This window comes from Poecilia reticulata, linkage group LG9 (genome assembly GCF_000633615.1).
Source record: "Poecilia reticulata strain Guanapo linkage group LG9, Guppy_female_1.0+MT, whole genome shotgun sequence".
NCBI lineage: Eukaryota > Metazoa > Chordata > Actinopteri > Cyprinodontiformes > Poeciliidae > Poecilia > Poecilia reticulata.
This window is the reverse complement of record NC_024339.1, coordinates 27416744-27430082: the sequence shown is the minus strand read 5'-3', so window position 1 is coordinate 27430082 and position 13339 is coordinate 27416744. Positions and strand designations below refer to the sequence as shown.

General features: G+C 43.0%; 1 protein-coding gene across 1 annotated transcript in view; it reads left to right on the top strand.

Annotated features, from left to right (window-relative positions):
* Window positions 1-4589: 4589 nt before the first annotated feature.
* adgra2 (adhesion G protein-coupled receptor A2) overlaps window positions 4590-13339 on the top strand; it is a 48918-nt gene continuing 40168 nt past the window's right edge. The window contains exon 1 of the mRNA XM_008419047.2: window positions 4590-5621. Coding sequence (XP_008417269.1) covers window positions 5320-5621 — 302 coding nt within the window. The 5' untranslated portion in view covers window positions 4590-5319. The remainder of the gene's footprint in view (window positions 5622-13339) is intronic.

The window sequence follows — 13339 nt, the reverse complement described above, 5'->3', positions numbered from 1 at the left end:
AACTACCCTTTTAAAGAGTGGCGAGAGCTGAACTACTGGGAGTCTCTGTTGCTCTTTTCTATATAATGCCACTAGATGTCGCAGTGTTACCAAACACAAAGTTTCCTGGCTGGAAGTGTCTTTTGTTTATTCGCTGGAAGAAACACAATACTGTACTATACCTCATCTCACTTGGTCTGTTGCTCTGATTGTGCAGAGAAAAGTTTCATACGTTTTGATTATTTCCTCTCAACCATCTGATCTGGGGGGACAATAGGGAAATCCTGTCCCTCTGGAGGAATCGCAGATCATGCCTCTTATGAACTGCCATCTCTAATATTTGTCATCCAAATCAAACATTAGCATAGTTTGTCTTTTTGCACTTCCAAGCCTCGCTACGTTTCACCTCTCTCTCTTGCTCTCTCTCTCTTTCCGTCTCTCTCCCAGTGTTCTCTGCTTTCCCCATTCTTCACCTGGGATGGAGTCCAGATGTGGAACAGAGAAAGGAGAGATTGCTTGCTTAGCTATAGAGGGCGAAGGGGGGTGGAGGCTGCAGAGAAAATGTTGGAACGACATTAAAGTTTGTCTGGATACCATTAAGTACAATTTGATGTAATGTGCAGTTTGGGACGCAAAGTTTAAAATGGAAACTGTGCTCTCCAGATGAGAGAGATTTGGGCCTTGTGGGGCTGGAGGGGGGTGTTGCACTCGAAGCCTTATTTAACAGCTTGGATAAACACCCCTCTGTTTCATTACAGAACAGGCGCCCATCTACTCCTTGTGCTTTCTTTTAGTAACCACGCTGGCTGTCTGAGCCTGCTCCAGAGTACAGTATCGCATACAGGAATAACAAACCAGGGGTCTGCTGCAGGGGTCAGAGCACAGTGCACTATTATATACTGCCAGGCCGCTTGCATGACTGGGGAACCTGTAGTTTGAATGTGTCGGTGAACACACGTCAAGCCCAATTGCAAGAAGTAACCTTTTCAAAAGTTTCCCTCCTGCACCGCCTCGTATTTTGAAACGCTCTCCAGATTTGAATCACCACAGCCTCTGTCCTCCCAGGCCTCTCGTATATCAAAAAGTATTTTTAAAACAGAAGTAACCTACTGTATTTTCGGAACTTTTTGTGCACGCAGCTAAAAAAAAAATGAAATAAAAATAAAGCTGAACCGCAGACCAAAGTGAAAGATAAAGTAAGTGGAGCTCAATTTTGGAAAAAAAAATTTCAACAAAAAGATTGAGGTTTGGGAAAATTATTTTTTCTTTCAGAGTAGACCCGGGGTTAAATCAAAGTATTCGCTTGTGCAAACACATTCGGAGGATCTGGAAGCCCATATATTTCACTACTCTTACAACATAAACAACATATGGTATGCAAAGAACAACACTCTCAATCTCAGTCAACTTTGAAACATTTATGTTTAGTTACAGCTTGACATGTTTGAAGTGGACAAAAACCCATTTGTATTCAGAGCCAGCAGGGTTTCACTGCATTAGCTTTTTGTTGCTGTGGCGATTGCTACAAAACGGGCCGGCATTAAAGTGCATTGTTACTATGATGAGCCTACTGTTTATGACATCCAGTAAGGAGCAAAGCAATGAGGGTATAACGATACGTTTTCTAGAAAACATTCTAGGTGAGCTTGGTGGAAGAAAAGATAAAATATGCGTCTTCCTCTTTCACCTGGGTATAAATGTAATGCATCGTTGGTCCCACGCTTCAAAATGGGAAAGACAAGACAATATGTCACTTAAGGAAGGTAGATGTCTGATCTTCAAAAATCAGAAATGGGCAACAATAAAAATATTTACTGAACCAAATTGGCCATTAGTGAGAATCAGGGTAACTACACCAAAGTTTAAAACAACTAGAGCTAAGACAAGCGATACTCAGGTTTATTTTACCAACACATGCAGGGATGAGGAAAAACAAATCTCCAAAGCAAGGTGGACTGGTGCAACATCTTGGGGTCATTATGTCATCGGCAACCATTCGGGTATATTCACACTGACCGATTTGGCAAACATAAAACACTACTTAGTTGAAGTAGATTTGCGATGCAACAGTTTTTTGTAATTACCCCCCCCTTCCTCACCGAAGGTGATATGAACCTTTTTAAGCCATGTGCCGTCTTCAATAAGGTGGTTTGAAACTAAATTTTGTACTTCATTAAAATACTTAAATTGAACGAGGGGCTGCAGCGTACCTCGGGGTCCACCGTGGTCAGACCACCAGCCCATCACAGCTCCCACCAATTAACCTAACATGCAAGTTTTTGGACTGTAGGAGGAAGTTGAACCAACGCAGGCACAAGGGGAACATGCAAAGTCAGATTCTTTCTTTTTCTTTTTCACTACATGTGTGGTAACACCAGACAGTCTAGGAAAAATGACATAAAATCAATCTTCATCCATAAAAATCTCCTCAGCCCCCTGTACTAAAACCCCATTAGAAACGCGCAGGGTGAACTGGGAGACCCGAGAAGTGGACGATCAGTGGAAAACGAAACGATTTGCTGTCTGTGTGCTCCAACACTGTAAAATGAACAGCCTTGCCAACAAACACTTATCACCAGCGTTATTGCAGCTCCGTCTTTGTTCATTTTCACGCTTGCAGTGCTCTATTTGATCATAAGTCTTTTTCCAGGAACAATATAGAATTTAGTGAAGTGCAGCCTATCTATAAAAGTCTTTGCTTCCTCTGGTTCCCGCCGATTGAATGGACAGTCTTTGATCTACTCCGGCACACAATACACCAGAGGCGTTCAGCATTCATTCATAACTTCACTTTGCTCCTCCAGCCCAGACACACATTGAAGGCAAGACCTTCCTGTGTTGTACATGGAGGCAGCTAATTCAAAACAATAGTATTCCCTGTTCTTTATTGAGGAAATTTTGATTTTGCCGAAGGCTACTTGTCGTTATATTAGTTCCCCAGCATGACATCACGGTTTAACTGTAAAGTTATTTATACTTTAGTTATCTTGAAATAAAAGAAAACCGATGAGACGCTCAGTTTTCTTCATCCTGCCTGTTAGCTAGTCTATTTTATTTATGATATAGTTATTTCAACTATTAAAGGCTCAATATATTTGCTTATCTTTAATACCTGTCAATTATTCAATAAAAGTTAAATATGCTATCCATACTATAAACTAATAATTACACACTATGTGATACAATTTTACTCTTATTTCTGGTAATTTTATTATTTCTGGTACCTTCTCAGAAAATCTGACTATTCATAAGACCAATAAAAAAGTTCTACTTGGCCGAGAGCATATAGTGATTGTACTGTACCGCACATTTACTCAAGACGTTACCATGGTTGCTTGTACACCAGGAGATCAGCCTGTGGTTTTACTGAGGTGTTAAAAAATCCCAGGTTGCTTTGATAACAGCCTGCAACTTATGTCTGCTAAATCTCGTATTCCTCTTCGCTCACCCCTCATTATATCGGCATTCCTGCCAGCATGGACAGGTGCCAACTCTTGAAGGAAAACAAAATCAGCATCTCCAAAAAGATTCTTATAAGGAAGGAGGAAACAGTCTGAATTGTTGTGACTGCACTGAGTTTGGATTTGATAAAGTACAGTGGACCAGCAGCAGTAAATGACATGCCACCCCAAATCATCGCCGCCTGTGGAAACTTCACCGTGCAGCTCAATAGACGTAAACTCGGTTCCTCTCCAGTCTGCCTCCCGACTCTGGAATTTTGATTTGGAAATAAAATGTGAAATTCACTTTCATCTTATCAGTCATCCTTGATAAGACTTTTGGATCAGGAATGACCGAGGACCATTAATGTATAAAACTGAAGCCCATGTCATAGATGTGTTGGTGCGTTCAGCTCTTGGAGAATTGACTCCAGCTGCAGTCCACCTTCTGTATCTCCTCAAACACTCACACGATCTTTACTTCAAAACTCCTTTCAAGGCTGTGGTTATAGCTGTTTGCTTGTGCAACATTTCCTACCACATTTTTGTCCATCCACTCGACTTTCCACTCGGATGTGGCTCTCTGTGAACAGTCAGCTTCTTTGGGAAGTAACCTTTGTGAGGGTGTCAGTGTCTTGTGGACTGTTCAGTCGGTAGTTTTCTTTGGGATTAGCCAGGGCCATTCAAAGCCTGTAACATAACACAACATAACAATTTTGAATTAGAAAGGATTTTCTCTTATTGATATTGTAATTCTCTGAAAATACGTTTTGGGCTTTCATTACCCGTAACTCCGTAAATTAACCGTAATAGACTGTGGAAGCATATTTCTGTAACATGAGTTCAAATGATTGAACAGTTTGTTTTTCAAGCAGCCATATCATGTACTGTAACTGTGGGGAGGCAGAGCACAAAACACCTCTATGTAATTACTGTAGAGCGCAAAAACACAAAATAATAATAATTATTTTTTTTTTGTAAAATTGTCTGAGGTGTTATAGGAAGTAGCCCCCTAAAATAATCATCCAATCAGGGCCTCATTCAGCGTTGGGTCGGGTCTGGGTCTGTGTGAAGTGATTTCTGGTGGAATGACCCTGATCCGGATGCGCTAGGACCGCGGGGACGAGAGCGCAGACGGGGAAGGAATGGGCGCACTTTGGGTAGCATACCCTCAACTGAGTGGATTTTGAGACTGACAGAGGCGTACAGGCAAAACCCCGCTTTATTTTGGGGAATCAGACGGGAGCAGATGAGGAACAAACTCCTTTCTTGTCCGACTTCATTCCGCCCCCCACCCTCCCTTTTAAATTCTGTTTAAATTCTGTGCGTGAGAGTGCGGGGGACCACCCGGGAATCGAGGAAAAAGCCGAGGAAAACTTTGAAAAGAATCATCGGAACAAGACAGTAAAGTCAATTTACTCATCTCTTCTTTAGAAATAGTCGCGACTCGGAAAGAATGTGCGTGAGTTCTGCGGTAAATCTCCGCAGCGCGTGGATTGACTTTCAGAGGGCAAGATAACGGTAATTTGGACACTCCCGTGAATCCTGAAAAAAAGAGTAAATCTACTTTCTGGGTTAATCAAAACCAAGTTTTCCAGGACCCAGAAAGCCATCGCTGGTGTAACAGCTGTAAACCACCGGATGGACTCTTGTCCTTTGGATTTAATAACCTTTTGGAGCAAAGGGGAGCCGTGCGCCCAGGCTGCTGCCATGACATAACGGGACATTTGGGAAATCAGCGCCTCTGATATTTCTGGAATGACCGGATGAGATGGGAGTTCACTGTTGAGCGAAATACTTTCCCCCTTCATTCATTTATTTAACTCCCGTGAGCTCGGCGTGCCTCTTCACTCTTCCTTTTCATAAACTCCAACCGAGATCTTCATGGTGGAGATATGGGATGACTGGAGGCGGGGGTGCAGCTGAGGTGAGATCCAGGCGAAGGACAATGGTTGCGCCCGCAGCTGGCATCCCTCTGCTGCCGGGGCGTCTGGTGCTGATGCTGCTCCTGCTGTCCGCCTCCGGAGCGGGACTCGTCCAGGTTTGCCCCGGGCCGCTCGCCTCCACCAGCGGGTGCAGCTGCGCGGAGGATCGCCCCAAGGCGCACGGCGCTCAATCTGTGGGCAGGAGGGTGAGCTGCAGCAAGGAGGAGCTGGTTGAACTTCCGGACTTCAGTTTGTTCCCCAACAGGACCGTCACTCTGTAAGTAGAAACATTAACTTCTGAACACACTCGTGTGCATCCCGTCCTTTCAGACTGCTTGAGCAAAGCGTGTCGAGCACGTCTCCACGAAAAAGGCGTTTTCAAGGATTAGCACTATTGACTTAAAAGTTCCCATACGCAGACTTGCAGTTCCCGTTCAAAATTATTACTTCTCCGCAAAATTAATCAGTTTCTTTTTTTTTTTTTTTTTTGTTAAAACCCACAAAAAAATATGCGACATACATTTATATGAACCCCCTTTACTCAGATCCCCTCAAAAGCAACTCAGTGCAACATTCAGAAGCTGCAGGCTAGTAAATTTCTCTCATAGAGAAATATGGCTCAATCCATCATCTGATTAATGTGAAGAAAAGGACAAAACCGTACTAGAACATGATTGCCCATCAGCAGGACAAGGAGAGCATTAATCAGAGAAGGTGGCTCTGGGATGGCTGCAGAGCGTCACAACTCAGGTGGGGGTTGAGTTGTGACCCCCACCTGAGTTGACAGGCCATGCACTCCACAAGTTGGACCTCAATGAAAGCAGAAGGAAGCCATTGTTGAAAGACAGTTTGCTACAAACCATGTGGGGCACATAGTAAACATAGCACAGGGTCCAGATGAGAGTCAAATGTAACTTGCTTGACCTGCATGCAAAACACTTTGAGTAGCAGAAAACTGGCACTGCTTATCAGCCTGAACACACCCTCCAACACTGTGAAACATGGTGGTGGCAGCATCATGCTTTTGCTTAGCAGGGACAGGAAAGCTGCTCAAAGGTTTTGCTGGTTACCTGAAGCTAGAGGGAGCTACATGCTACTTTAGGGGCTACAGGTGAAAACTAGCCTTTATGGCTAACTAGGGCAGATTATTTGATGTGCATTGTCTTTTTTTCCCCCTCAAATAAACAAACGACAATAAATACAGGGCATTCCTGGAAGAAAATCTTTTGGAGGATCAAAAAAACTTGAAACTCGGGTAGAGATTCACCTTCAACAAGCCGGGAAAACATACAATCAGAGCTACGATGGAAGTATTTACATCAAATACGATCCATCCAATGTTCAGACCTAAAGCCAATGGTGACTTTGTGAAAATTCTTAGAGAATATTTTCCTTTTACTTCACAATCAAGAGTTTCTTTGCGTTGCTCTAAATTCAATGCCAATGAAATATGCTGACGTTTGAGGTTGTAATGTAAAAAAAAACAAACTGACAACGTTCAAGAGGTACGAATACTTTTGCAAGGCGCCGTACTTGGATCGCCTCCATGTTGTTAGTTTGCACTGCACCGAGAACCCTGAAGCTGTTGTTGAACTTGTAAGGTCAGACGTCTCCATCTTGATCCACTCTCACGTCGAAGTGAAGGGATGCGTCTCTGTGAAGCATTAAGAAGCTCTGTGACCATCATGGGGTCCAGCCTCTTTGACACAACTCTGTCACTTTAAATTTGCCTCAGCCAAGGCCCCTCCGCTTTTCAGCCCTCCACCTCCACAACACGGTCCAACTGACTCTTAGCTGCAAAAAAAAAAAAAAAAAAACCAACAAAAAACATGAATAAACAGAAACACATTCAGAGCGTTTTATATCAGAATCTGCGCTTGAACCGGTGACCCGGCTCTCACGTCAAAGGCAGCAACACACCCTGCCTCTCCGTCTCCTTCTGAGAGCGGGAACGGCGCTGGTTCTAAGTTCGATATTTTTAATTACGAGGCGCTTCATTGTGTGGTCTTTTTTGGAGCGAACTTAAAAGCGCCTCAACACGGGCCAAAACACACAATCATTCTTGATAGATTGCTGATCTGTCCGTGACACATTTTTCAGGGGGTGGTGGGGGTGGTGGTGGTGTTTTGGTCCGTCGCAATGCAGAACTTTCTTCACAGCTGCTCAGAGTTTCTTCAGATGTAGCTCATTCCCACATTATTTGCGCTTTCTGCCTCACCGTCACCACGTCTCAATGTTGGTGTTGGTAACTATGTTTTTGTTTTGTTCTGAAATCCATAAAAATTTTCAACAAGATTTTATTTAATTTATTTTTTGTGGCAAAGGTGAGACGTACCTTTGCGTTGTTTTTGGTCACCAATAGTTTCAGCGTCGAAAGTCCCCTGGATGCAATTTCTGCTCGTTTGTTTTTTTGTTGAATCAGGCACATTGACCTTAACTGAGGCAAGTAATGCCTTTGTTCCTTAAGACGTTGTTCTTGGAGTAATTTTAGTGAGCCATTACCTCCTGGAAACGTTCACCACCTGCTCCCAGGTGTATGTAATGGCTCTCGCTGTGGTTCGCCAGCATCCCAAAGTCTTAGAAGTAACTGCTTAACTCTTTCTAAACCGATTAATATTAACAACCGTATGTCACATTCGTTTGACTTTTTTTTCACTGAGCAAAATTTATTTATTTTTTGTACTTATTTGGGATCTTTTAGCCTACTTTGTGCTGTCAGACAATTTATGATTTCACAGTGTTTACCTTAGTATTTGAGATCTTGCGTGTTTTGACATTCGTTTTACCTTTCATATGAACATTGGTGTGATGACCGGAAGCATTCACCTGTGACAAAATAGAAAAAGACAAAAAGAAAAAAACGTAATAGGAATCCACGAGAGAGTTAATTATATTTCACTGCAGCAAGCATATGAGGTAAAGAATGAAGACGATGAGCCAGCCACCAGGCCATTTATAGGGCCTTGTGTTTTTGCTTAATAAAGGCAAGACAAACATCTGTCGAACACATTGCTGAAAAGTGGAGGCCGAAAAGGCTCGGCTGGCAGTGATAGAGGTGATTGAAGATAATCTTCTGTTCCCGCACCTACTAATTCTGCTCGGGTTGTTTTTGTGCGGCCACTTGGCGTTCTGTTCTGTGGCACGTTTACAAGGCGCAAACAATCCGGGGCGCCATTTTTGTTACCTTGCCCGAGAATCGCGGCGTCTGGAAAGTTTTTGTTTTTCCCGATGCATTCAGACATTAGCTCCAGATGTGGAATGTTGGGAACTCTCGTTGATGTTCGTGTTATTCCTGACATTCCTCAGGCTGCTCAGAGCCTGCAGACAGTATCCCAGGTGCGGCGGGGGAGCGCTCGCTGCTGCCCCGGTTCGACGAACGCCTCTCTCTCCCTCTCCTGGAGATACGCTCTCTTTCCAAGTGGAGCAGGCGAGGACCGAAGGACACCCGGTCCTTGGCTTCCGGGGCCGGCTGCTTCGTGTAATGCACAACAGCTGGCCCCTGTGAACATTCCAGCTGAGGCCCCTCAGCATCATGGGAAATCCCAGAGGGGATTTGTTTATTAAAACTATTAGCTAGCTGTTTGTTGTTCCTGCCAGCCAAAAAGGAGCAACCCAGTTTTATCACCTCCTACTTTACAGAGCCTGGACTGCACTTTTAATAAAACTGCTTCTTGTTTTGTTGTTGTTGTTGTTTTGCAGAGTAATACTTATTCCTCTTTGAGAATACAGAACGTCGCCTCTACATTCCCTCATGAGCTCCTACTGTCCCCAATTTTCCTTTATCTGCAGCTCCCCAGCTTCTCTACTTTTCCCACCCCTTCTATCATGAGTTCATCCACATGCAGTAACTCTCAACCTAAATATTTAGTCGACTTGGTAGGAAACTGCCATGTCCAAACTTTTTCCAGATGTGAGCCTGCGCAGGCTTGTGTTTAGGCCTAATTATGCACGGCTGCAAAGGAGCCGGATCGCTGCGTCGGGAAAAGGGGGGAGTAGGAGGGGAAAAGAGGAGAAGGAAAAGGGAAAAGCAGATATAAGGGTGAGAGTGAAGAGAAATGTTCTGGGGTGAAAGTGGAAAAAAGAAGAAAAAAAAAGCTAGAGGTTGATAAGAGGTCGAGGAGGAGGAGAAAGTTCAACGTGAGGGGTAGGAGAAGTGGGAAAGAAGTAAAAAGGAGGGGAGTCAAAAAAAAAGAGGATGGAGGGATGGCGGGGAGAAGCTTGGCAGGCGGTTCAGAGGGATGTGCCCCTGGAGACTGAAAACTCCCCGGCCCCTGACTAACAGATCTGCAGCACTGGGGTGAAAGAGGAGAGGAGGAGGCAAGGCGCCTCTTGAAGCAACATAACTTTGCTTCCAAAGCGCCGCTTCACATCCAAATTATTTGTCTTTTGAGGAACGTGAAGGAAGGAACAGCATTCACAGCGGCTTGTAAAAGTAATCACACCCCATGAACTCCTACACGTTTTCTCGGATTGCCGCCACAAATTTCAATGTGTTTTGCTGGAATTTTACGCGACAAACCGACGCAAAGTAGCACTTGGGACTGAATGTGAAGTGGTTTTCTTCCTGGACTGTCCTGTATTTACCTCCATCTATCTTCCCATCTACTCTGACCAGCTCCCCCGTCCCCGGAGGAGAGAAAAACCCGACCCCACGGGATGCTGCTGCAACCGCAGGGTTTCACCACCACTGCGGTTCCTTCAGATTGATGTGCAGTGTTAGCTTTCTGCCACACTTAGCATTTTGCATTTAGGCCAAACAGTTCAAATTTGGGTCTGATCTGACTGTGGCACATTCTTCCACGTTTGTTGTGTCTCCACCGCGGCTTGTGGCGAATGTCTTGAGGCTTTGTTTGAACAGTACCTTTCTCATTGTCACAAAGCCATATTTTTGCTGGAATGCCAGCAGCTAATTATTGTCCTCTCAGCAGATTCTCTCACCTGAGCTGTAAAGCGCTGCAGCTCCCCTAGAGTTCCCAAAGGCCTCTCCGTCGATTCTCGCCTTTCAGTTTATAGAAACCGTCAAAGACTCGATGTCTTTTGCTGTTTGAACCAAGGACAATTTTCCTTTTTAGCAGAAACTTGTGGACTATCTTGGATTGCTATGTTACATAAGCTACAAGGTGTAAGAATACTTTATAAGGCAAAGGCACGGTGCTAATTTAATCATAAAAATATGTTTTCCTAGAGATAAATAGAGGTTTGATGCATTAGAGCCATTACTTAGAAATCACAACGGAAAAAGACTCTCTCAGTGCCCCATGGTAGCAGCTGTGTCTGTTTTAATGTTTTAATGGATAACAGACAAATGGAGAGAATGTACAGTGGCAGCTCATGTGTGAATGGGCTTGTGCTTCTTCCTGTGGCTTTTACCAAAGTCATAACCAAACTCCTCCCCGTGCATATTTCAGTTGTCATCGTCGCCAGTGACTGATAGCTTTGGCCCTGGTGAGTGCCAACCCTTACGAGTGGGCACAAATGCTCAGGGTGGRGGGGGGGGGGGGTCACCGTGCCCTGTTCATTCAAGACAGCTGCAGTTGAAGCCCTGAATGAACATGAGTGTTGTCTGCCTGCCTCTACGGGATTGAGATGAAAATATCCTGGCAGCGCAGATATATTTTTACCGTCAACCACCGAGGCTGCAAAAGAACAGTTGTACATCACACTTCTGGCTGTTTCACGGCCCTGCACAAGTACTGATGACACTTGAACTTTCTTCACGTCTTGTGAGGCTTTAACCACAAAATCAATGAGTTATATTGGGATTTTGTGTGGTGGACTTACTAAATGAAATGCAGGAACTGTAAAGTGGAAGGCAAATAGTGTTTATTATTATTATTATTATTTTTTTTTTACAAATACAAATATAAAACAATGTTTCATGTATTTTTATTCAATACCCTTTATTCTGATGCTCTGACCCCTAAAGGAGCTGCAGAGATCTTCAGGTCAGGTTTGAGGACCTGTTGACTGGACAACTGCTTATTGTGCATTTCACAAATCCGGCTTTTAGAGTGGCGAGAAAAAAAGGAAAAAAAAAAACAAAATCCCCAGACTGGGAAAACAGCAACTGGCTGCAGATAACCAAATTTTTAACATATACTTCATTTTTTAAAATTTGTAGTTGAGAACACAGATACAATAATTTAATTGCTATTCAGTTATGACCTAATTATTGATCAACCGACTTGACCTGTAGTAAACAGTACTTCCATGAGTACTTTTTTGTTTTTTTATCTTGTCAGTTTTTTATCTTGCGTTCCTCTTATAGTCCAGGATCTTCCTGCAGGTTACCTGGTTATTTGAAATTAATCTTCAGCAACGTTGTGCATGGTTTTTTGTGTTTTATGTTTTTATTCGTTTTATCTCATTTGTCTCAGCGTTGTTAGTGGTAACCTGTCCAGATTGCACCTCGCCTCTGGCGTTAAGTTGAGTGCTCCTGCTACTTTAAACAGCATCACTAAGACAATATGTTGTGATAAAAGGCAGAACAAACATAAATATGCATTTGCGTTTTGCAGAATTCTTTTCTTTTAGAAATGTTAAATATGTTTGTCCTTTCTTCAGTTTTCGCTGATTTATTTTAACCTCATCTAAGTTAGGAGGTGTTTGTGGATGTACTGTATGTCATTTTTAAAGCTCGGGTTAAGCTGGCTTTTTTTAATTTTTTAAATTTTTTTTCAAATTCTCATCAGTCCAGTCTCCAAAATGTCGACATTTTACACCCCAGTATCTCTGTTGCGGCTAAACACCTCAGCTTCCACGACTATTAACTTTTGGTCAGATTCCCCCGAGGAAATATTGAAACAAAATGAGGCCATTGTTTGGCCAGCAAGTTATGATGACACATTATTACAGCAGAAAGTATCTAAAAGTTTAAGCAACAGAGAACGAGGGTTATGGCAGTGTGTGGAGCTTTGTTTATGTGGTGTCTTGTGAAACTATTCATGCCGCCTTAACGCTTCGATATTTTGTTACATTACGACCCCAAATGTTTTAGGAATAGGAGAACTGGTCAGACCCGATGGGAAGATGGATGGAGATAAACACAGGGCAATCTAGAAAGAAAGTAGAGGTTGCTGTAGAATAGCGAGGATGTTCACCTTCCAACAATCGCACTTTTTAGATTTTATTTGTGGAAGATTTTATTATATTTCTTCAACTTCTTTATTTAAGCCCTACTTCAGAACCCTCTAAAAATGCTTGTGACTAATAGTTCAAACACCAAACATATCTTAACACGCCATAATGTGCACAGTGGAAACTATCAGTATTAATGCAAAATCTGACACCTACAATCTTCCTTACTTATCTCCACTCACAGTCAGTCAGCGCCAAGGAAAATACACGACGGTTCTGAATTAGCTGCTTTGCAGATGACTGCTAATAGTGCGTCATGCATCATTGTGCCTTGGTACTTTAGCTTCCCAGCTGCATTTTCTTTTTAACATTTTAAATACAGTCATATAAAAAAATAAAATGTGTGAATAAGTAGGTTTTCATCAAATAAAATGGAGTCACAATCCAAAGATAAATCCGTGAGTAACATTGTCTAAGCACATTTCCACTGTACTTTCTGCCACATGAAATCCTAATAAAACAGCTTGAAATTTGTTCTTGTGGCACGTCAAAGTTTAAGGGATGTGAATAATTTTACAAAGCACTATAAATCTAATCTAATCACGTTTGTCTGTTTTTCTTTTTTTCCTCCCTGTGGTTGACCCTAATGTTTTCATTTTCTGGTTCTGCGTCTGATGAGTCCTCTGCATTCGTGTCACTTCAAAGCCCCCCTCCTTATTTACCACAGTGTGATTTAAAATCTGCAGCGCATCTCTGTGTGCATTTCAAAACCATTTTATCTTCTGAGTCACATTGCCGCTCGCTCTGCTGTGCCACTTGAGGAGCCTGCAGCTGCTCTCAAGGTTTATCCTTGATTCATGCGTGTTGAGATGGGAGGATGTTGACAAAATGTCCCAGGCCTTTCTTTCTTATCAGCGG